Source organism: Anoplophora glabripennis, unplaced genomic scaffold, assembly GCF_000390285.2.
Source record: "Anoplophora glabripennis isolate ALB-LARVAE unplaced genomic scaffold, Agla_2.0 scaffold1095, whole genome shotgun sequence".
In the NCBI taxonomy this organism is placed as follows: Eukaryota; Metazoa; Arthropoda; class Insecta; order Coleoptera; family Cerambycidae; genus Anoplophora; species Anoplophora glabripennis.
The window spans coordinates 20,544-45,366 of record NW_019417170.1 but is presented as its reverse complement, the minus strand read 5'-3'; the positions used below and the strand labels follow the sequence as shown (position 1 = coordinate 45,366).

General features: G+C 32.1%; 1 protein-coding gene across 2 annotated transcripts; it reads left to right on the top strand.

Annotated features, from left to right (window-relative positions):
• Positions 1 to 714: 714 nt before the first annotated feature.
• On the top strand, positions 715 to 14,548 carry LOC111692184. Of its 2 annotated transcripts, none has more exons than XM_023455998.1 (3): positions 715 to 777; positions 2,780 to 3,005; positions 13,102 to 14,548. In XM_023455998.1, exon 3 carries the CDS (start codon positions 13,128 to 13,130, stop codon positions 14,142 to 14,144), a length of 1,017 nt encoding a protein of 338 aa, XP_023311766.1. In that variant the 5' UTR covers positions 715 to 777; positions 2,780 to 3,005; positions 13,102 to 13,127; the 3' UTR covers positions 14,145 to 14,548. The 2 variants fall into 2 exon arrangements, with proteins under 2 accessions (XP_023311766.1, XP_023311767.1); XM_023455999.1 differs by lacking the exon at positions 715 to 777 and adding an exon at positions 2,643 to 2,697.
• Positions 14,549 to 24,823: the final 10,275 nt, after the last annotated feature.

Here is a 24,823-nt window from a genome sequence, read left to right as displayed (position 1 = left end):
CCTGTTAGTAATCTGTGCCCTTTGTGACCTAATATCACATACACAAGTATGTGCCTAATCTTCAATACACCCATTCTTTCGTATTGAACAGAAGTTATTGAAATCAGTAAAGAACCAATCATGATTAAGAATTTTAAATATGCTGTATTATGATTGGCCAGTTGCCGATTGCAATCAGTTTGTTCGGCTACTGCACGAAAGAATACATGTAATATCATCAAATTTTTAATTTTTCCAGCGAACTCTATAGGTTCTAATACCAACATTACTTTTCTGTTCAAGTTAGTATTACAGTTTGCGATACATAAATAGTGCTAACGATCTCAACAAAATCTTTGCGTTTGCGTACTGAGTGTAATATTAACTTTAGCGCCTCTCATGTTTTCTTCGCAAACTAGTTTATATTTTTTCTCTGTCTAACATTACGTCGAGACTTTTTCCATTTAAGAGAATACACCGTGATTAGATCCAATTCTTACAAATTTGTCGCCGCCTCTGACAGAATTAGGGGCTCGGATTATTTTAACTTTTAACCGCATCTAGGCCTTTCGCCTTTCGTGTTCGACTTAACTTAACTTTATCTCAATTAATTAGTGCTGTGACCATTTCACAGATGTCGCTGTCTTCTATTAATTCCTAATTTTCACTATAGAGAGCGCTATCTATTTGTATATAATCTCTGATTTCGCTGAGTGTCGCTTCTTGTCTGTGCTTCTTGTCTTGTTGCTAATATATACTTTAAATTCTTTGGCTCCTGTCTGTGTTTGAGGTTTAAGTGTAAGTATTTATTATTATTATATTAATAATTTTAATTAAAATGTTCAAATCAAAAGTAGAAATAGACGAACATGTAGAAAACATTTTATCAAAAATAAACGACGAGATCCAGGTAAGCATTTTTTTGGTAATGAAGTCGGTGAAAATAATAGCCGTTGGGACCAATTTTTTGTATTAGTTTTTGTTTTAGTGAACAGAGTATTTTATCAATTTCATCAAATACTCTCATAAAAATCGTCATTGCCAAATAGTTTTGTATTGTATTTTTAGATTATTTCCATGCAGGGGATATCTTCATGCTGGCGGGAGTTTATCCAGAAAAAAACATTTTTTAAAGTAAATTGTAAATTAAGTAAATTGCCACACGTGCAGATACATAAATCCAAAAAGAAACAAAAAACTACAATAAAACATGCCACCCGATTGAAATTGTAACAAAATCATCAGGGAGACTAGTCTCCCTGAAAATCATGTTGGCCTTTTATGTCTCTGCACGATATGTCACGACTATTGATATTGAAAATAAAAACTACCAGGGGGCCTTTCGATTTGCCAAAAATAGTAACTAATAGCAACAGAGTTACTCTGAATTGATATTGGTTACTAATAGGTACTATTTTTGCCAAAACGAAAGCCCCCCCAAAGGCAAACTAGAACCGTTTCAGATTAAAAATTTGATCGTTGTTTTGAGCGCGTATCCGTACTAACTGTTGTATATATTTTTTGAACCTTGAAATATCGATTTTTAGCATATTTTCGTATCCGGTAATACCAGTATTAAAATTGGTAATTATTTAGTATAGTGGCCTCCCAAAATTTTGTCTACCCCTCTATTTTCGATGAACATGAATCTGAAGTTATTTTTGTGCGGTCGAACCTAGTTTTTTTTCAAAATTCCAACCTGGATATTTCAGATAACACTATATAGAACTCTGTATATTTTATGTAGCTTTCAGAACATCTGAACAACTAACACTGTTCACCAAACACATTTTCGCAAATTTCAAGTAAAAAAATATGTATTTAATAAATAAAAATTTTGTAGTTTGAATCCGCCATTTGCAATTCGTGATGACAGCATCGACAGCATTGAGTTCTCACACTCTCATTCATCTGTCACATAAAGTTACTATAATTTTAGTTATTTAAACACATACATTTTTTAGTTCAAATTTGGGAAAATGTGTTTCTTAAACAATATTGATTATTTATTACAGATGTCCTGAAATCTACATAAAATAGGTATACAGAGTTCTACGTAGTGTTCTCTGAAATATCCAGGTTAGAATTTTGAAAAAATTTTTTCTTGAAAACGGTTCAACCGCACAAAAAAACTTCAGATTCGTTTTCAGCACCATCGAAAATAGCGGCGTAGACAAAATTTTGTTAAAATTGGAGAGGGTGCCACTACAGTAAATAATTACCCGAATTAGAACATTCTAATTTTCCTCAATTTCTTCGTGAAGTTCAGAAGTACGCACCCAACAAATTTCCAGCCTCAGATCAGTAATGAGGTTATGTTATTAGAATATGTAGGTAAATAATTTTGTGGTGTCGTACTACTTTTGTGTTGTTTTTACTGATTTGTTATTTACAAAAACTAATATTTATATAATAGGTGTCAAAACGGTACCGCCGTTGTATCACTACAATTATGAGTGAAAAGGTGACAATTTTGAAATTTATTTGCTTTGATTTGTTGGTACTGTTGGTAGGGCTGATTCATGTGTTAGAGAAATTCACGAAGTCTGTACAGTGTAAAACCAAACCGTTTACAAATAAATTCGTGTATTAATTCATGAAGAACTTGGTGAATTTATTCATGAATAAATTGCCCATGTAAAACAGCTATTAGTTGATACGAATATTGCTTGTGACGCAATGGAAAAGATACAGTGGTTTTAGTGTAGTTCACTGATTGTGTGTGAAATTGATTTTTTTGATAACATGATACACCAAATATGTTTCTATTAGGTATATTGATAAACACCTCTTATTTCAGAGAAATAAAAAATGGTTATCATTTGCAAAGCTGTATTTTGATGTTGGTGACTATGAACAAACTTGTGGTTACGTCTCTTCATATTTAACTGTTAATCCAAAATCACCCGAAGGATATCAACTGCTGGGAAAAGCATTAGAAAATTTAAGTGAAAAAGAAGCTGCACTTGTGGCTTATAGAACTAGCTTACAGTTTGATCCTAAGCAAAACGATTTAGTTATAAAGGGTAAGTAAAGTATTATAAATAGTTGTATTGTGGAAAACGCATAATCTCATACATTAAGGTAACAATGACACTATTCATTAGTCATTTTATGAGTGGTTTAAAAATTATTTAACTTAAAAGTTGTACTAACATAAGTGGCTTGCACATAATAGATAGATAATTAGGAAGTTTCCTTAAACAGAAAATGCAGAGTTCCATGTCACTAAGTAGTCTATTCATTAACTTGATGAAAGTCGAAAAAATGATGTCAATATCTCCAAAAATGACGGAAATATTTAATATCTTATTTTCTCAAAGCTTGCGCGTCGCCAGAATATCGTGTGACGTCATATGTTAGGAAGGCTGAGCGAGCGCGGCAGACGATCACTTGTGTTAGCCAGAGATTAGTGCATTAATTAGTAGCCTAGATAAATGATAATGATTAGTAGTATTAGTACATTTGACCGGCTTTGTTTGCTCATGCTTATTGTTGCAATGGCTATTTATTTTAATGCATTTGTAGAAAAAATATGTTCGTGACGATTCTAGCAATCTCGCTAAAGTTAATATTGAGATGATGAAACTTTCTGGCAGTCAGAGGACCCCGCACAAACCTTATGGGTTTGTTCCCGGTCGATTCGTCTGAATTTTTGATATGTTGTACTTGACACCCGCCTGATCAAAAGTGTTCATAGGCCCAAAGTCTGAAAATGAACAGTTCGAGATATCAAGGACACATTACCAAAAAATTGCATATTTCCATGAACCTAAACATGAAAACGAGCACTTGAAAATAATTATTATCCATTTTTTATTATTTATTGGATTTAGATCGATTTGTGAGTATTGATAATATACAGGCTGTTACAAATTCGCTTCTCACTACAGGGATCTCGAAAACGGTAAGAGATACAAACTAGCTTAAATGGCCCAGTTCAATCAAGAGGACCAACATTATGCCTCTAAAAAATCAAGGCTAACATGATTAGTTTTCGAAATATTTGAAAAAAAACGAAATTTTGGAAATCCATTTTTGTTTCATTTCGGCCTTGTTTGAGGTGATATTGAAAAAAGAAGAACACTTTATCATGGTCACTTTTTGCCCTCTATCGAATAGCATAATCAATTTTTATATGTAACGTTTCGTCTCTCCAGAACCATCATCAACTTCATTTTTTTAAAGAAGACTAGAAATTTTATTACATTTTTGCAAGCCTTCATGACCCCCAATACACCCGAACCAGATTCAGACGTTTTGTCTCGAAAAATTAATCTTTTGGTGTATTTGTTCCAAATTTATCTAAATTTTTTAATTAGACTTCTTTGTTTATTGAATTATCGGACACTGTAAGTGTCGTTAGACCCTGTCAAATCCATCTATAGTAGGATCATATTTGATGCAAAATAATAAATCATTGCCTCTCAAGGGAACCAATGCAGTACACTTTTAAGGGTTTTAGAAGTTGAATAATTTCTATATACATTATGAAGGGACGAAGGGATCAGTTCACGTCTGGCACCCTTGTTCCTACAAAAATTCCTTTATTCTCATAAACTATTTATTTTAAATGTAATTTATTATAAATCCAATTTGTTTTTTAAATTCCACGTATGTACTACATTTTACCTCTGTACACGCCACTGTTGTTAACTTGTTTTTTTGGAGGCGCTCTCTAATTTCCGAACAAGCTCGCCAGGTTAGTATTTGACGTATAACCGACCACTTCGTACACTCGATGCACCTGGGCGACTACAGCTACTACCAGACGTGTGCAGCGGTATTTCAGATTTTACATTCAATTTCATTTTAAATTTGAAATAGTTCATCTTACGCCTCCTAAAAATGATGACACGATTTTCCTTTGATAAAAGACTGACAACTTTTTGCTCTTCTTTGCATCGAATACGATTCTACTATAGTTATTTAAACTATTACCACCACGCATTAAAATAAAAAAATATTAGAGTTTTATTCCCGTGTCCATAGTTATTTCTAGGCTTCTCGAGTACTCAAAATTCAAACAAATTCCGATCTATTTTTTTCACAGTTGCGGTTACAGATATAATAAATTCTGATAATATTACGCTGATCTTCATTTTCAACCTTTGCCAAAACGAAAATGTTTTTGAACATTACATTTTTTGTAGAATTTTTTAAAAATTAATTTTGTCATAATAAAATTAAAATTGTAATAATGTTTTAATTTTGACGCAACAACTTATTGAGTTATGTTTGACAATAGTCCAATTAAATAAGCCTTTAAATCGAAATTTTGGTCAACTTGCTTGAATTTTTGATATGAGTTAGTTTGAGGTATGTTATAACAGTAACAGTAATTTTTTGTTCAACCCCCTGCCAAGGGTGAAAAAAGATAAAACAAAGAGGTGTTTCAACATAACTCAAAACAGGTAAGGACTAGAAAAAAATGTTTCGTATAAAAGTTGTAAAGCATACAATTCTACATAAAAATGGCCTCTTGGCTTTTTCTTGTATTATTAAAATTGATAGAGTTAGGGAGGCTAGAAGTTAAGGGAGGACTTCAGAAATTTAAAATCATAAGCAGAAAAATGAATGAATGTTGTAATTTTTTTTTTCGATCTACTCTAAAAAATCTAACCTTTCTTTTCAGAGAAATAGATATATTTTTTAATTTTTAATAAGAAAGTTATAACAATTTCAAATTTGTTGTTCACCCCCCTAAACAGAGATTTTAACGAAAACCTCGAAACAGGTCAACTTAATTTTGTCAATTAAATTTGTTTACATAAATCATATTTTTAATTCTTTTTGAGTAAATATGATTTTTTTATAAATAAATATATAGTTTTTCTAAATAAAAAATAAGGGTAGCAACCCCCAAACACGGAATCACTTGCGAAATATTTGTTTTTTATCATAAGTAATTTCCATTTTGTTTCATTTCAAAATATTGATTAGAACTTCAGAAATTTTGAAAAAACTGTTTTGTGGGGCGAACTTTGAGGGTGTATTTCACCCAGTAAATATGTTTTTCCGCCGATAAAAAAAATACGTCCCTTTACATTTTTTAGAGTATGTTGAAAAAAAAATACAAAATTCATTCGTTTTTCTAAATTTCTGAAATCTCTTAACTTCTAGCCTCCCTAACTTTGTTATTAATTTTAATAGTACAAGAAAAAGTCAAGATGCCATTTTTATGTAGAATTGTATGCTTTACAACTATTATAAGAACCTTTTTTTTTCTAGCCTTTGCCCCTTTTAAGTTACCTTCAAAAACTCCTTTGTTTTATTTTTTTTCATCCTTGGCCGGGGGTTGAACAAATAGTTACTTGTTATAATATCCCTCAAACTAACTTATATCAAAAATTCAGGCAAGTTGACCAAAATTTCGATTTAAAGGCTTATTTAATTGGACCTCTAGTGATGGTAATAGTTAATAATAATAAATGTTTTATTGTTACGTGTGGTAACAATAAAACCTATTTCGGAGGTGTTTCGGGGTAGAAATGATTTGAATAATTTCCCATGCTTGCTCTTAGCCATATAGAATGATTTACAAAAAAAGAGGTGGATATAATCTCGTAACAACATGAGATATAAATATTTCATTTGAAGGGTGTTTCGGGGTGGAAATGGCTCGAGGATTTTTCAACACTTGCTCTTAGCCGTACAGAATGATTCATGAAAAAAAAACAGGTGGATAATCTCATAACGACCTGAGATATAAATGTTTTAGTTTTTCTATCCCTATTTTAGGGATATTTCAGAATGAAAGTGCTTTGAGGATTTCTACATACAGTGCCATTTAACACTCCCGCTGTCAATATCTCCGAAATAAAGAAATTTATTTTAGTTTCGGAAACTGAGGTTGTTAGGTCCTTCGAATAGCTTCAAATTGCAGTTAGAATTGATATTTCAAATCTTCCTGTAGAGATGGCGTAGATATTTAAGTTGACATGTCTCTAAAACAAGTAAATATTGGGAAAAACTTTATATTACAAAAATTACTTAAAATTTAACGATCTTTTAGATGGACCTCATTTCCACATTCCAAGAATCAATTTTGTAATATCGCCACGTCATCTATACATAAAGATTTGAACTAACAATTCTAACTGCAATTTGAAGCTATTCGAGGGACCTAACAACCTCAGTTTCTGGAATTAAAATAAATTTCTTCATTTCGGAGATATTGGCAGCGGGAGTGTTAAATGGCACACCCTGTATATGCTCTTAGCCGTATATAATGATTTATGACAAAAAAAAGTAGGTAATCTCGTAATAACCTGAGATACAAATATTTTAGTTTTTCAACCCCTATTTTGGTGGTGTCTCGGAGGTGGAGTACCGAGTTCAATTCCACATACATATTATGAATACTCAAATTTATCCAAACCGGATAAATAATACAAGAATGGATAATAATGATTTTCAAAAGTACTTGTTTCCATTTTCAGTTTTTTTATTTATTTATTTGTACTGCATATATACATACAAAGGGACAGTCCAATTACATGTATACAGTTGAGAAATGTTAGCTAATATAAAAACCAATTAAAAATAATGTATAAACAACCAGACACACGCAAAATACAATGTAAAAGAGAACAAAGAAAGCAAACAAAAAAATGTCAATTAAAATGTACATAAATCATGCAATCTTATACTTTTTAAGTAATTTAAATATGCGACCAAATTTTTTTGGCTCCAAAGACATGGGGGCCCACGAAAAATTGTCTTAAGGGGGTTTTTCGCCAAAAAGCGTAGCACTGTGAGATTCTACATGTCATAAAACCCCTGTATACCAAATTTAGTGATTCTCGTACAACAGGGTTCTGAGATATAAAAAAAAGATTATTCTTAGGGGCGGACTTCAGGGGGCTGAAACTCCGAAAAAGGGGGCCACTTGACAAAAATAAAAAATACGGGTCCCCCAAATTTGTCCTAAGAATCTGTGACCAAATTTTGTTGCATGAATTTCGGGACACCCTGTATACTCCCAATATAGGGTATTTCTTCTGTGTATGTATGATACCAGTTTACATTTTGCCTCATTTAAAGCTAGGTCGTTATGTTTACAAAACTCGGACACAAAAGTTTCAGATTCTGCACTGTTAAATTTCACAAAATTTATCCGATCAGTCAGATAAGTTCTAATAAACTGTATCAAATCTACGCTAAAAGAATAAGGGTTCTATTTCCATAATAGGATATTGTGGTTGACTTTGTCAAAGGCCTTCTTACAATATTTGTGTCACATGTGTATATATCCTATTATATATTACCCGTTCATGTATTTTGGATTGGACTGGACAGGTTCATGGAAATATTCCATTTTTTGAGACTTTGCGTCCTCGATATCTCGAAAACTGTTCATTTCCAGACTTTGGGCCTATGAACACTTGATCAGGAGGGTGTCAAGTACAACATATCAAAAATTCAGACAAATCGACCGGGGACTCAAACCCATAAGGTTTGTGCGGGGTCCTTTATAAGGCAGAATCCCCAACTTCAGCTTCATGTTTCCTCCAACTAGTTTACAGCGGCTAAAATTGTCAACATCAATTTCCACCTATAAGATAAAAAGAAAACTGTAAAGCTAAATAAGAAACAAAAAACAAAAAAAAATAAGATGTAAACTTCAATAAAAAACATCAATAAATTACATTTTTAATTCAGTCATAGGTATTTTTACTATCTTATCATAATCATCTCGTACAAAGTAACAATCAAGATTATGCTGCATGAAAATTATTTCAGCACAAAATAACTAAAACAGTTCGACTCTAGTGAGCTATATATTATATTGTGGTAATCTACTCAAAAAGTTCAAGGTAGAAATAAATTTTAAACTAATAAACATTGTAGTAAAACGTCTAATAATTAATATAAAATGCATAAATATTAATACTTTAGTACTTACATCAAAATGATCTAAATCTGTGCAACAATGTTGCACAGATTTAGAAGAAAGGGGCACCTTATCATCTTGCCTTATTATTTGACACCATTTTTTTCGCAATTTTTCTTATCTCGGCATCTCGAAAAAATATTTGTCAGGTGTTTTTATGGTCGTGTTAGTACATCTAGGTATTATACAATGCAGTATTTGTAGTTATTTGGTTTAACTTTAGGCATAGCTTTTTTCTTTAATTTTTATCATATAATCAATACCAAGAACCGAGGTACCGATTGCTGCTAAGCACAATGTAAAAATGTAAACTGGACACTGGACGGTACCTATGAATGCATTCCTGCACTGATCGCTTCCTAGCTTGTGGCGTCACGTTACGCCACAGAGGTTTGCACGGTGCAAACAGGAATCCTAACCTTTGAAATTCTATAAAGATAATTAGAAAAAAATAGCACTAATAATTTTATAATTTTTGAGACTATTTGTATAATGAAAATGAAAATACTGGAAACCTAATCTTTTTTAGTTCTGTGTAAAATTAATTTATGATTAGGCAACTTTGTAGGTTATGTTTTTTATGACGGGTTGAAGTGTACTAGAAACTAGAATAATAGACTAGGCTTAGGTCCGAATTATGCATTATGCCCAAAATGCGTCAAATTGTGGATCCAAATTGAACATCGCGTGCTCAAATGACGGCAACTTCAAGACCGAGGTGAAGGCTACTATTTTGATGCATTATATGTGTATAGGCTTGCCAGGTCTCCGGGTTTGACCCGGAGTCTTCGGGTTTTGATGGTACATCTCCGGGCTCCGGGTTAATATGTCATTTCTCCGGGTTAAGACGTCGTACCCCCGAAATTTCCTGATTCTTTTGTCCATTGAGCTGCTGTAGACCTTTTTTTTTTTTTAGAGATCGATTTCCTCGTAAACGATTTGACTTCAAAATTTCCTAAAGACCTTTTTTTTTTTAGAGATCGATTTCCTCGTAAATGATTTGACTTCAAAATTTCCTAAAGACCTTTTTTTTTTGGACATCAATTTCTCCGGGTCTGTCATGAAATAGATCTGGCAACCCTGTATGTGTACGAAAAATAGATAATGCAGTTGATGCATGTCATATGTCAAATGTCACAGCACAGTCAAAACTTTGTAGTTTTAATAATTTGTAAAGGTTTAAAAAAGTAATAATTGTTAGGACATATAAACGCACCTATATTTACTCATAAAAATGAGTAAAAGCGTTCAAATATATGCACAATAAGATAATGAGGAAATATAATATCTAATACCTGTTTCGGAAGAAGAGGCACAAAACAGGGTTCGTAGCAGCCTGGAAAACCCTGCATACCGGGAAAAGTCAGGGAATACATTATTCTTCATAAAAAACAGGGAATAGTCAGGGAATTTTAGAAGTATTCATAAAAGTCGGAATCTGACGTTTGCTACCGGAAATTTTGTGAAAGCAAGCCTTGAGTTCTTCAAAGAGAAAACTGTTTGTGGTTTTGAAACCTTTATAAAAGGTTCTTTAGGTATAAAAAAGATTATGGGATCCAGTTTAGAAAAAGCATATTACATACACACATTAGGGTGGCCCAAAAAAAAACGAATATATTTTTTTCGTGTCTTGTGATAATATGTTAGTTTATCATGTTTTAAGAGCCCCCTCAAAAAATCAGCTTAAAAATTTTTTTTAAAGGCTGCTCAATATTTTTAAAAACCAAAATCGTCAAAAATTGAATTTTTTTTTAATTTTTTTTCATTTTCATTTTCTAGGTTGAGAAAAATCTCGATTCTGAAAATTTCAAATCAATATTTTAATTTCTAAAGGTCACTCATAATTATTTTAACTTTCAAAGTAGTGTACCTATATTTTCGAGCGACCTCTAAAAATAAATATCAATGAACTAATAATTTTTTTTATTGAATTTGATGAACAAAAAAATAGAAATTAATCACGAGACACTTAAATTTTAAAAAATTATAAATATTTGATATTTACAGTGCAGTAGTAAATTTTGCCTCGAGAAATTTAAGTGTCTCGTGATTTATTTCTATTCTTTTGTTCATCAAATTCAATAAAAAAAATTATTAGTTTGTTGATATTTATTTTTAGAGGTCGCTCGAAAACATTTTAGGTACACTACTTTTAAAGTTAAAATAATTAGGAGTGACCTTTAGAAATTAAAATATCGATTTGAAATTTTCAGAATGGAGATTTTTTTCAACCTAGAAAATGATAAAATAACGAGAAAAAAATAAAAAAAAAATCTATTTTTGACGAGTTTGGAAATTTTTAAAAATCTTGAGGTACCTCCAAAAAATTTTTTTATGAGCTGATTTTTTGAGGAGGCTCTTAAAATATAATAAACTAACATATTTTCAGAAGAGACACGAAAAAAAATATTCGTTTTTTTTTGGGACACCCTAATAAACATCAATTATTAGTATGTAAAAATTAACTACAACTGATCTGGATTTTTTTTGTATGTCGGGGAAAACCTGAAAAAGTCAGGGAATTCTATATTACTTTTGAACTATGAACCCTGCAAAAGATTGTTACAAGTAAGTTTCAAAATTAAAAGTTACATGAGATAATGATTTGTGTTTGATATTGCCTGTTAAGATAATATTTAGATGGACCTCTTATTCTATTTTGGTTACGATTCAATATTGCATTGCGCTCTAAATGAACATTGGGTAATGGATCAATTAAATCATTTCTATTCAAACAAATGTTATGTAGCACACAACATGCCAATATAAATTCAGGAAGATAATGAATATCTGTCATAAGGAGATAATCTAAAAGTCTTCTAAATCTACTCTTCAATACAACAAATGCCCTTTCAATTGCCTTTCTTGCAAAAGAATGTCAAAAGTTATAATTTTTCTGTCTTGCAGTCAAATGACCACTGTCTTTATAAGGAGTTAATAAATGAGTTTGTAAGCAGCATCACCAAGAATGTGCGAGTTATTTGGAAAAAACTTCCCCATTTTTTAAATACCTTGCTAGTGGCGACGTCATAAAAACTCTGAACTCTGTTGTCATGAACACTACTGACATTGCCAGCAAACATGATGTAAATAAATATCCGCGGTTACAAACAGCCTGTAAAAAGTTTAAGTATTAATTTCATATAGTGTATCAAGTGTATTGTTATACCTGTAAGTGTACTGAATGTACACCTTTTCGGTTTACATATGATTGATGGTCATCTTTTGGTGTCTATCTATAAGAATCAGTGTTATAAGCAATTGCTTCTCTGGTGGAATGGGCTTTTGCCCAGATACATAAGATGTAGATATTTGTCCCTTTATTTGTTCCAACACATAAGTAAATGTTTCGGGATACATCCTAAGACCATAACCATTACATTATGTAATTTTAAGTATTTTTCATTATTTCTTATTTTATCTTATTGGTAAAACCTTACCAATTTATTGCATATTAATGCATTGCAAAAGTCTTAAATTACAAAATGAAGTATTATACAAGGAAGGGATGGGGAAAGCACAAAACTTGACCTAATCATGGCACAAAATATTCTGGAAACCGGAAGGTTATGGTTACTCACCTAAGGTGTGATTTAAATTCTTCTGAGGAAAATCTTGGGACTATATTTTCCACATATCCTTCTATTTTAGGTCTTAATTTTACTGAACCCTTTACGTTCTTTTTGGCTTTAACAATAATCATTTCTTCAGTAACCGACCCCATTAAATCATCGGAGTCATCGCCGCTTGAAGTTGAAATAAAATTCTCTTCAGTTTTACAGTTAGTTTGATTTTAAATGAAGAAAGTCATACCTGCCATAAAAGGCTTTCGTGGTAGAAACATTTAAACAGTTTTGAAATAACCTGTACAACACAACATTTAAAAATGTCACCAGAAATGTGAAATGTAGGACCATGAACTCATTTATTGGTCTGAATTGTTGGTACTTATTGTACACGTTTTTAATTCGGACCGGTCAAATTTGGTTCCATAGGTAACGCGCATAATGCGTAATTCGGACTTTAGCCCTAGTTTATAAGGTCTATGGCTATAATTTCCAATTACAGTTTACTCGGTTAAAGAAATTAAAACAACTTTTATTCAAAAATATAAAATAAATTTAATATATAGCTTGAAACTAATTTGAATTTAATAATTTACTAGGATAAATCGTGTTTTGTTTTTTGTTGGTAAAATTAAATTTTTTTTCTCTATTTTCCTCCAGCTTGTGAATTACTAGCATCGGATAACATGGATATGGATAATCCAGATGCAAAGTATTTCTATGATTTGGGTCAATCTGTTAATCCACAAAATCTGGCTGTATTTAGTTTGCTGGTGCGGATGATAATTACAAAAAATGACGATCCCATTGAAGTCTCTAAACTGCTATTAAAGGAGCATGAAACCAGACCAACTGATGTGAACTTATGGGTTCGGCTACTTAAACACTTTCTACAAAACAACCTGATTAAAAAGGCATACAAACATGCATCTGCGGTCGAGAAAAAAAATTTGTCCATTTTTCATAACGACTTAACTTGGTACGAGACATTTGACGAAGTTCTCGTGAGGTTTGAAAGTGACCTTACATATAGTTCTCAGCTCACTTGGGAGTTTTGGTTCCTATCCGTATCTGTGCTGGATAGATTGGTAGCCCTGAGTTTGGATGAGCACTTAGATACTGTAAAAACTAGTACCGAATATGTAACTGCAGTCTTCAATTTCGATCAAATGCTGTCTAAAGCCTCGCAGAATATTCAGACATGTCCAGATCGCCAATTAGTAACAGTATTTTTGAGCCATTATCACGCTCCGTTATATTTCTATCTAGCCACGCTCATTTTTAAACAAGCTAAAAAGGATCTAATTCAGTTCAAAGAGGCTTCCAATGTAACCCTTCCCGTTTTGTTAGCGGCTTACCATTCCTGCCCCCCCGACTTGCAGAGTATGTGGCTGATACAATCTCCAGAAAATAGGAGACGCCTTGTACAACACTGGCACAAAGAAGCCTCTTATCGTTGCTCACAAACGGGACACATCCTTCTAGCTGCTGCTAAGGATAGAAAGACTATCGTATTAGAAAAGGCAACACAGTATTCAACGGTAATGTGGCGGGAACAACTCTACAAGAAGGTGTTTGTGAAAAAAGATCAACAACTCAAAATATCGACAAGTTTTTTCGTTTTAAGCTTTCAAGTCTTAGAGCCAGTTATAAAATTGCCTGATCCTCTAGATTTAGTAAATTCGATGAAGTTGCTCAGCTAGTATATCCTGACTCTCTACACCATTACATTTGGCTTGGTTTAAACAGTGAGTTAAGCGATATAGAGGTAAAATCTTTCGAAGGCCTGCAGTATTCTATAGAAAATTTGAACAATTGTGCTGCTGAGGCATTAAACGTTCTGGATATTCAAGCATTTCTTTATTGCGCTGTTCTCTGTGCCAAGTCTAAGATGGACGATACTAAAAACTTCAATTATGACAACCACGATAGATCTACAGTTTTACCGGCCTGTGTAACGGAAGATTTAGGCATTTTAAACCAGTCGAGGTTTATATCGATCGCTTATGAGATGTACAAAAATGAACAAGAAGTTAATGCGGCAGGCATTCCTTTGTTCCTAATTAAAGGCATCAAAGTGGTTAGGTGTGTAGATCGTCACGGCTTGGATGTCGGATTATTGGTCGCTTTAGCGAAGATTGATTCAGACAGTACTGCAAACCGCAAGGAATGTGATAGAATGCTCGATGAGAACATGTCCAGTAGTAACCATTCGTCCAGGTCTATCTTTTCCAGACAAGACGCTGATAGTAGTGCTGGAACAGTAAATGTTGATGTAAACCAAACATTCAAAGAATATATTATGAATCTTATCAAGAAAGAGATTAAAAATTTTTCGGAGGTATGATATCTGTAGCCTTCTAATTAATTTTTTTAGTTGTTTTAGTTGTTTTTAGTTCTTCGGTTACTGGGATAAATAAAAATCTTATACTGTATTGATTTATATAAAACATCAAATGGCATAAATAATTTTTTTTTATTATCCTTTTAACTGCGGAATTTGTCAATTTGATTTATTTTTTTTATACAGGACGTGAAGAAAGAAATCAATGAGTTAAAAAGTGGATTGAGGATTAAGGCTTGAAGAAAATTTAAGGAAATATGGTGCTTTTAAGAAACCGAAGCAAGAAGAATGCCAATTTAATGCAAACATCGAGCTCAATGTTCTTCTTAACGTTGAAGAAAATCCAAAAATTTCCATTCGGGAAATTTCTAATAATATTGGAGCATCAAAGAAAACTGTATATACAGTATTGAAAAAACATAAATTCAAGCCATACATTTCATTATTAGAAATTTCCCGTATGGAAGTTTTTGGATTTTCTTCAACGTTAAGAAGAACATTGAGCTCGATGTTTGCATTAAATTGGTGTTCTTCTTGCTTCGGTTTCTTAAAAGCACCATATTTCCTTAAATTTTCTTCAACCCTTACAAATTTACGTGGTTCTGGAACTTCTCTCTGAGGAAATAGTTCTCTGTAAAGGTGGACCGTGGCACCACGATTTTTATTACACTGAAAATATGCCTGGATCATATACGCCAACTGATTATTGCTTATATTTTGCACTGTTGAGCTTATTTCAATAAATAATCTACTGTAACTGCCATACAAAGATATACAATGCGTGAAAAACTGAGACGTGAACGCTAAAATGACGTTTATTTCCCTTGTAATATTTTTTGTTTTCAATGCACACATGATTAGTCAAAATACGTTTGTTGTTAATTAACCGACCGGGCGCTCATAATGCGATATTGACTAATATTTTCATGTTTTTTCTGTAATACATATTTCACAAAAGTAGACTTTATATACATCATTGAATTCAGAATAGAATTCTGCACAATAATAAATAAAAAAAAAACCTATATTGCCAATTGAAAAAAAAAAAAGTTGACTATCGTTTTCAAAAAAAAATAATAATAATAAATACGCCCCAATAGGCTCATTCTATAGTGTATTCAGAGCCATTTCATATAATTTTTTGTTTTTTAAAATCAGACTATAAATGACGGAGTTATGGCTTGCGGCGTTTTTTAGGAGACAGCCTGTATATGCTGTGGAATTACCGCAATATTTTTATGATCATAATATTGAATTTCAAATGCTATTTTATTTCTTTAGAAATTTAGCCAGAAATTGATTTTTAAGCTCAAGTAAACGTAGTAGTAATTTTTTTTAATAGAATTCGTACTAATAGTCCACAGTACAGGCCCCCTCTGGAAAGTTGATTACCACATACTTTATAACTCCTGAGGAGCTTTATTTTGACGAGTCTACCGCATTTTTCCTCTGCGACTTTTCTCGATTCCTCCGCTTTTCCACTCGGAAAAGTCCAAAAACATGGCAATTTCTCGGGGTCTTGAAAACTCAAGACCACATCTTTTATTTTTAGCTTAAGTAACTGGAAATTTTGTTGCAAATGCCGATTTAAATTTGTCCGACAGAAATTCCTCCGACATTGACGTGTCTACCGGTCGAAACATGCCAAAATAACAGGGTATTGAAAATCAATTACCACATAGGTAATTTTTAGTAAAATTAATTGTAAATAATTAATTCAGTCAAAAAGTATTGTTGTCCGACAAATTTCAAGCCGCGTTTTTTCAGTCCGACAGCTGGAAATCGGAATTTTCACGGGGTATGAAAAATCGATTACCACATATCTAATTTTCATTTTTTCCACTTTTAAATTTACTGTACAAAATAGTGATATAAGTGTCCGACGATTTAATGTCCGCAAATTATTAAAAAATCAATAAATCAATAAACGTGATGAAATTTAATTTTTTCACTCCAAAAATTTCATATTTATAAATGGTTATTAATTATTATTATGTAAATTATTATTTGTTTCAAATAAATAATTATAATATTGCTTATTTTATGCTTAAAAATTTAAAAGTTATAAACAAATGAAGTTATTTTTGAGGCGATTAATACGATCTTAGTGCATAATGCATTATTTCTAAATAAATTAATATTATACTTGATATAAAAATCCTTTTTTCTCTTTCAAGTTTTCATTCGCGTTTGTTATTTTTCTTTACAAAAATTTTCCTATTTTTCTAAAAGAAAATCCCAAAACTTTTGTGCATAATTTTTTTACACCATACATACTTTTTTGAAATCGTTTAATTCTTTTCTCGATATTTATTTGGCTAAATTGAGCATATAGAGATTTACAATTACAAGAATAAAACGAAAAATATATACAGGGTGTTTCAGAAAGACCTCCCGTAAATAAAGAGGGTGATAGTATGATAAAAAATGAGAATTTTTTGTCTTATGAACTCTATGTCTATCTCCTCTTGTTTTCGAGATACAGAGAGACAAAATAAAATTTTTTAAATAACATTTTCATGAAAATTTCCAAATAGTGCGAAATATTTTTAAGAAATTTGGTAGTCCGAGGTTTTTAAGGGTGCTAAATATACTAGTCTAATTAATTTTTGTATATTTCATAGAAAGCGCTAGTTATGCTACATTCTTATTACAATTTAAGTTATATTTTTTCAAGGTTAGGTTTTTTACCAGTCGGGCTCAAATTTCTTTTGTACAATTTTATTTTCTAAAAATAATGTACTCTTGTTAGAACTTCCTAATGTGGACAATTTTCGAGAGAAAAGGGTTTTAATTAAACTCTTACAATATTACACTATAAAATTAGTGACTTTTCTCAAAGTAAGCTTGAGCTTTGAGAAGAGGAGATAGACATATAGTTCATATGACAAATAAATCTTATTTTTTGTCGTCCTCACCCCCTGTATTTACAGGAGGTCTTCCTGAAACACCCTGTATTGTAAATTTATATGGAATTTTGCTTAGTACATGAAAATGCCTTATTAGAAATTATAAATACGTGCACATTTTTTATGAAATTTTTTTCATCTTTTTTTGTCGAACTGACGATTTGCGGATATATATTTTTGTCGGACATTACAATTTTTGCTTATAAAAAACACTTTTCTATCGTATGTTATTTTTGTCCGACATGTGGTAATTGATTTTTCATACCCCGTGAAAATTCCGATTTCCAGCTGTCGGACTGAAAAAACGTGGCTTGAAATTTGTCGGACAACAATACTTTTTGACTGAATTAATTATTTACAATTAATTTTACTAAAAATTACCTATGTGGTAATTGATTTTCAATACCCTGTTATTTTGGCATGTTTCGACCGGTAGACACGTCAATGTCGGAGGAATTTCTGTCGGACAAATTTAAATCGGCATTTGCAACAAAATTTCCAGTTACTTAAGCTAAAAATAAAAGATGTGGTCTTGAGTTTTCAAGACCCCGGGAAATTGCCATGTTTTTGGACTTTTCCGAGTGGAAAAGCGGAGGAATCGAGAAAAGTCGCAGAGGAAAAATGTGGTAGACTCGTCAAAACGAAGCTCCTCAGGAGTAATAAATTATGTGGTAATCAACTTTCCAGGGGGGGCCTGTACTGTGGACTATAACTTTCGTTCATAATTTAACAGAACCAGTAAATTCAAGAGCTGATGGAACATCAAAAAATAAGAATATTTTTTTCCTAAACACTGTGGGTCTGTCATTTTTTTTTTTTTTAGATATAGTGTATCAAATCTTAATGGTTTAACTAATCTTAATGGTTTAACAGGTTTAACTTATGCTCATGGAGGACTAGGTTTACCACAACGAGGTATTTTTTTATGATTATAATATTGAATTTCAAATGCTACTTTATTTCTTTACTAATTTTCGTTCATAATTTATTTTTAACGCTCTATACCTCAAAAATAAAAGACGCTAGAATTTATGGTACTTTTTTCCCAAAACATCCTGTATATCAAATGCATAAATTACTAAATTTCTTACAGGTGCACTTCCATTTGTGCCCAACCAACAGCTACCGTCGACTTCTGCTTCCGTCGCTGCTAGCTACGCCCAACCAATTTTAGGTCAACCATCTCTCACTTAGGGCTTACCATCTACAAGTAAAGGTAAGTCCATCGAATGTAATTCAGTAAAAACTAGTAATTCTTGAAAAATCATGAAATTACATACTGTGTTTATAGTCCAATTAAGTGAGTCTTTAAATCGCAATTTGGTCAATTTGTCTGAATTTTTGATGTAAGTTAGTTTGAGGTATGTTATAACAATAAGTGACAGTAATTTTTTGTTCAACCCCCGGCCAAGGGTGAAAAAAGATAAAGCAAAGGGTATTTTCAAGATAAATCAAAACGGGTAAGAGCTAGAAAAAAAAGTTTCTTATAAATGTTGTAGAGCAAAAATTTCTACATAAAAATGGTATATTGACTTTTTCTTGTACTATTAAAATTAATAACAGAGTTAGGGAGGCTAGAAGTTATGGGATGATTTCAGAAATTTAAAAAATCATAAGCAGAAAAATGAATTAATTTTATTATTTTTTTTTATCTTAATTTTTAATAAAAAAGTTAAAACAGTTAAAATTTTTTAATCGTTAATTTTTATTATTTAACACAAAATTTTTTTCTATGCCATTCGACCGATTATTTAAAATAAAAAAGTTGCTTTCGAAATTTTGTTTTATGACAAAGATAAAAAATCACGTTCGCTTTGTGAAATTGTTATAACTTTTTTATTGAAAATTAAAAAATATATCTATTTCTCTGAAAAGATAGGTTATATTTTTAAGAGTAAATTGGAAAAAAAAATTATAAAATTCATTAATATTTCTACTTGTTATGATTTTTTAAATTTCTGAAATCATCCGTTAACTAGTCTCCCTAACTCTGTTAATTTTAATAGTACAAAAAAAAGTCAATATACCATTTTTATGTAGAATTTTATTATTTATTTTTCTAGCTCTTACCTCTTTTGAGTTATATTGAAAAACCCCTGGAACTTCTCTGTGAGGAAATAGTTCTCTGTAAAGTCGGACTGGGGCACCACAATTTTTATTACACTGAAAATATACCTGGATCATATCCGTCAATTGATTATTGCCCATATTTTGCACTGTTGAGCTTATTTCAAAAAATAATCTACTGTAAATGCCAGACAAAGATATACACTGCGTGAAAAACTGAGACGTGAACACTAAAATGACGTTTATTTGCCTTGTAATATTTTTTCTTTTCCAGGCACACATACCTCCAAAATATTTTCAACCTTCTTCTTGAAGCTATCAAATTCATCCATGAGATAGTCCTTGAAGGATGTTTGGCTTACATCAACATTTAGTGTTCCAGCACTGCTATCAGCGTCTTGTCTGGAAAAGAGAGACCTGGACGAATGGTTGTTAATGTACATGTTCTCATCGAGCATTCTATCACATTCCTTTCGGTTTGCAGTACTGTCTGGATCAATCTTCGCTAAAGCGACCAATAATCCGACATCCAAGCCGCGACGATCTACACACCTAACCACTTTGATGCCTTTAATTAGGAACAAAGGAATGCCTGCCGCATTAACTTCTTGTTCATTTTTGTACATTTCATAAGCGATCGATATAAACCTCGGCTGGTTTAAAATGCCTAAATCTTCCGTTACACAGGCCGGTAAAACTGTAGGTCTATCGTGGTTGTCATAATTCAAGTTTTTATTATCCTCCCTCTTGGACTTGGCACAGAGAATAGCGCAATAAAGGAATGTTTGAATATCCAGAACGTTTAATGCCTCAGGAGTACAATTGTCCAAATTTTCTATAGAATATTACAGGCCTTCGAAAGACTTTACCTCTATATCGCTTAACTCACTGTTTAGACCAAGCCAAATGTAATGATGTAGAGAGTCTTCTGTCTACTGAAGGTTCACCAAGTCTGTCCAAAGTGACATATAAGCAGTAACTGGCTCTCGAGAGTAAGTAAATATTTTGACTCCTTATTTCCTATGTAACATTTTCTTTGTTCTGATTAGTTTTTAGATCAAACATGCGTTATATAATAATAAATAAAAAAAACCTATATTGCCATTTGAAAAAAAAAAAGTTGACTATCGCTTTTCAAAAAAAATAATAATAATAAATACGCTCCGATAGGCTCATTCTATAGCAAGGGTTGGCAACTGGCGGACCGCGGTCCAGGTCCGGACCGCTCAAGGTAAAATACTGGACCGCCAAAAATTTTTTGAAAGTATAAATTACTCATAAATTATTTAAAAAATATTTTTTACATTTAAGTGCCAATCTTATCATTTTTTCTAGTATTTTACAATTATGAGTGTGTGAGTTCTTAATGGTTAGTAAGCAGATTAAATTTGAGTCCAAATTTAAAAAAAAAAAAATAACATGAATTTTTTTCTGGACCTCGTTAAAAATTTTCAAAAGTATCCGGACCCACCTAAAATTACTTGCCAACCCCTGTTTTATAGTGTATTCGGAGCCATTTCATATAATTTTTTGTTCTTTAAAATCAGACTATAAATGACGGAGTTATGGCTTGCGGCGTCTTTTAGGAGACGACCTGTGTATGCTGTGGAATTACCGCAATATTTTTATGATCGTTATATTGAATTTCAAATGCTACTTTATTTCTTTAGAAATTTAGTCAGAAATTGATTTTTAAGCTCAGGTAAACGTAGTAGTAATTTTTTTCTAATAGAATTCGTACTAACTTTCGTTCATAATTTAACAGAACCAGTAAATTCAAGAGCTGATGGAACATCAAAAATAAGAATATTTTTTCCTAAACACTGTGGGTCTGTCATTTTTGGTTTTTTTAGATATAGTGCAGGGAGCCTAGACAAGAAGCACGAACTCATACGGGAAAATTGACAAAATTTGTCTAAGAAATGGCAGAAGTTGGGGTGGCGCTAGTGTTCCATATGTCCCAAGTGGATGCAGCATAATAAATACGAGTGGAAGTAAGCAAATAACCAATTTTATTTTATAATGAGTTTAGTATAAAAAAAAAGTTTAGTAGTAGTTTATAGATATATCGGGGAGGTATACTAACCTAAAAACTAGAAGTCAAGTCAATAATTATTGATTACAATTACAATTTGTTTTTATAATGGTAAATAAAAAGTTTCGAAAATAATTTAAATATGGTAATAGTTAGTGCTGGCAACTGAAATCGGTTTTTTGGATAGTCGGTTAACCGGTTTCGGATAATTCGGATTTTTACGAAACCCTAAAACAGATTTTCCGAAAACCGTTTATCCGAAAACCGGTTATTCGGTTTCGGATATGTACCAAACCCGAAAACTGGTTATTCGGTTTCGGATAATTCAGATTTTTACGAAATCTGAAAACCGGTTATACGATTCTTCAAATATCCGATTATTCAAATAACCAATTATTCATAACTACATAACACCATAATATAGTTCCTTTTTTTTTAGACATCGATTTGTTCGATTGCAATTGACCTTTTTTTTTTTGGAGATCGATTTGTTTGTAAACAAATTTTACTTCCAGATTTTGTAAAGACCTTTTTTTTAGACATCAATTTCTCCGGGTCTGTCTTTACAAAGCATTGATTTTCAACCACCCGGTTTTGGCGATTCGAGTAACGGATTATTCGAATAACCGGTTTTAGCAACTATTCGACTAACCGATTTTATCTGAAATCGGTTTTTACGGAACCTGGGTAACCGCTTTCACTTTTTTCCGTTTTTTGCCAGCACTAGTAATAGTATGTGAAGTGAATGACTGTCGACAGATTTAAAATAAAACAGTACGTTTGTGATCTGCATTTTCAATCTAATGACGTCCAGCAGTTCTATATTACAACTTGACCGAATAGTGGTTAATATTATGGCAAATGATTGATATATAAAATTTCTCTACCTTATTGAGAATCATTCTCAATAAGGTAGAGAAATTTTTAAATAGAAAGATTTCATAAGTGAAAATATTGTGTATTTGAATGATGCATTGTTTCTTTATATTTCTTGCAGCAGCATCAACAGCACCACCAACAACAGGTGTAGCAGCTACAAGAGCAACAGTTGCAACAACAACAAGAACAGCAAGTAAATCAAGAGCAATTAAGTTACGATGAAATTATACAAGAAAGTGGGCATCCTGTCTTGTATAATGTAATAAAAGAAAAGTTCTGTTGGCGTGTGATGAGGTCTCGACAAAGCAACGATGAATGTGTTCAGAGCATAATATTGACAATAGCAACAAAATATATTTTATTTATTTCTACATATTGTAATTTATATTACATGCATAAATAATTAAATTCGTATCTTTCATATAATTCTTGCTGGTGACATCGTTATTATCATTACTGAATTGAATAAATCATTTCCAATTAGTTGCCGTTTCTTTGCTGTTAGTAAAAAACTGGTTGAAATTCAGATATCATAATTTAAAGAGAGGATACGTGTAAGTAATCGATGGTGATCGATCTGTATTGGTAATTGCAGTGACTATAACAAGAATAAGACAGTCGACGAGGCCAATAGGCACGTACCCGTACAAAGTCGGTGAGTCCGGATGATACTACTAAAGTGTGGTTCAGGAAGTGCTGCACCCTAATGAATTTTCACGCAGCTCGACGTAAGCCAAAGCAGTTCACTGTAGTGCGCGTGCTGTAACTGAACGGCATATCATCAAGGTAAAATCGCACAACGCTGTGTTGCCGCTTACGCGCAAAACAAATTTGAATCTTTCGCGATGATACCGCGGTAATTACGACTACTCGTATCTACCCAATGATCATAGTTACCAAGCAAAGCAGCTTTAATATCTTGATTTTTGAAATAAGCTTTGATTCCAAAACGTATTTTTGCCGTTTTCTGTAAATAACATAAAAGCTTCAAAATGTTGGAAAGTGCAATTACATATTTGTGTTAAGTATTTTTTTATGAAGATTCCGATGATCAAACAAAAAATAGATAGATAGATTAGATTAGAGGACATTTTAACTAAGTAAGTTTTATTATGTAAATTAATACAAACTATTAGAAACTATTACAAACACTACAAATATGAAAAATATTACAAATACCGGATGTCTCCTAAAAAACGCCGCAAGCCATAACTCGGTTATTTATAATCCGATATTAAAAAACGACACAATAATTAAATAAAATGGCAATGTTATAATGGCATTACCTCTCATTGTCACGGCTTACCATATAACATTGTCCATGCGTAATTAGGCCTCCCACGGCCTAATTAAGGAGATTTTGGTAAAATACCCATACGCATTTTGGACCAACTAAATCTGTGGATCCTTACGTAATTGGAAAAAAGGCACAAGTGCTTGAAAGAGGTCTATTTTCTTAACAAAAAAATATTCTTTTCTGTTTTTAATAGTATCTGTCTTATTGTTAGAGATGGACCCAACCACAGTATACTAATAATCCGTAGGGAAAGTTACGTTTCCCGCATCTTCCATATTTCCACCATTTTGTTAGCGACTGACAGTTATTACGATTTCCGTTCTCATATTTTCATTCTTAAATCTAGTATGTTTTCATTATTGTATATCGAGGGCGTCAACGCAGGAACTCGTAAATAACATTTTTGTCTAAAAACAGTTTATTTTTAATTATTTTGTGTTAAGGGGGGCGTTTTTAGGCGCAATTTTCAATGAATTTCTTGTCCAATTGTTTAAAAAATCTAAACAAGTTAGAAACGATAACTCTTCACTGTACTACTCATGCAAGTGTTCTTCAGGGTGTGAGATAACTGACAACACATTTTAAGTAAGAAAAAAAAAACATATTTTTTTATCTTACGTTTCCTGAACTTTCCACGACTGTTGAACATACAGATAAAAGCGTACGGTATTATAAACATACCCACACCCAGCAGAATGCTTTTAGGATACTATTTATACATGAATTAAAAAGAATTATTGAGTAGTTTTATAAATCAATTGGACAAAACAGGAAAGGTACGTGTTCTGATATTTTATATTATCCGTCATCTTTTCATGCCGAGCAATTGAAGAAATCCTTCGTATTTCAAC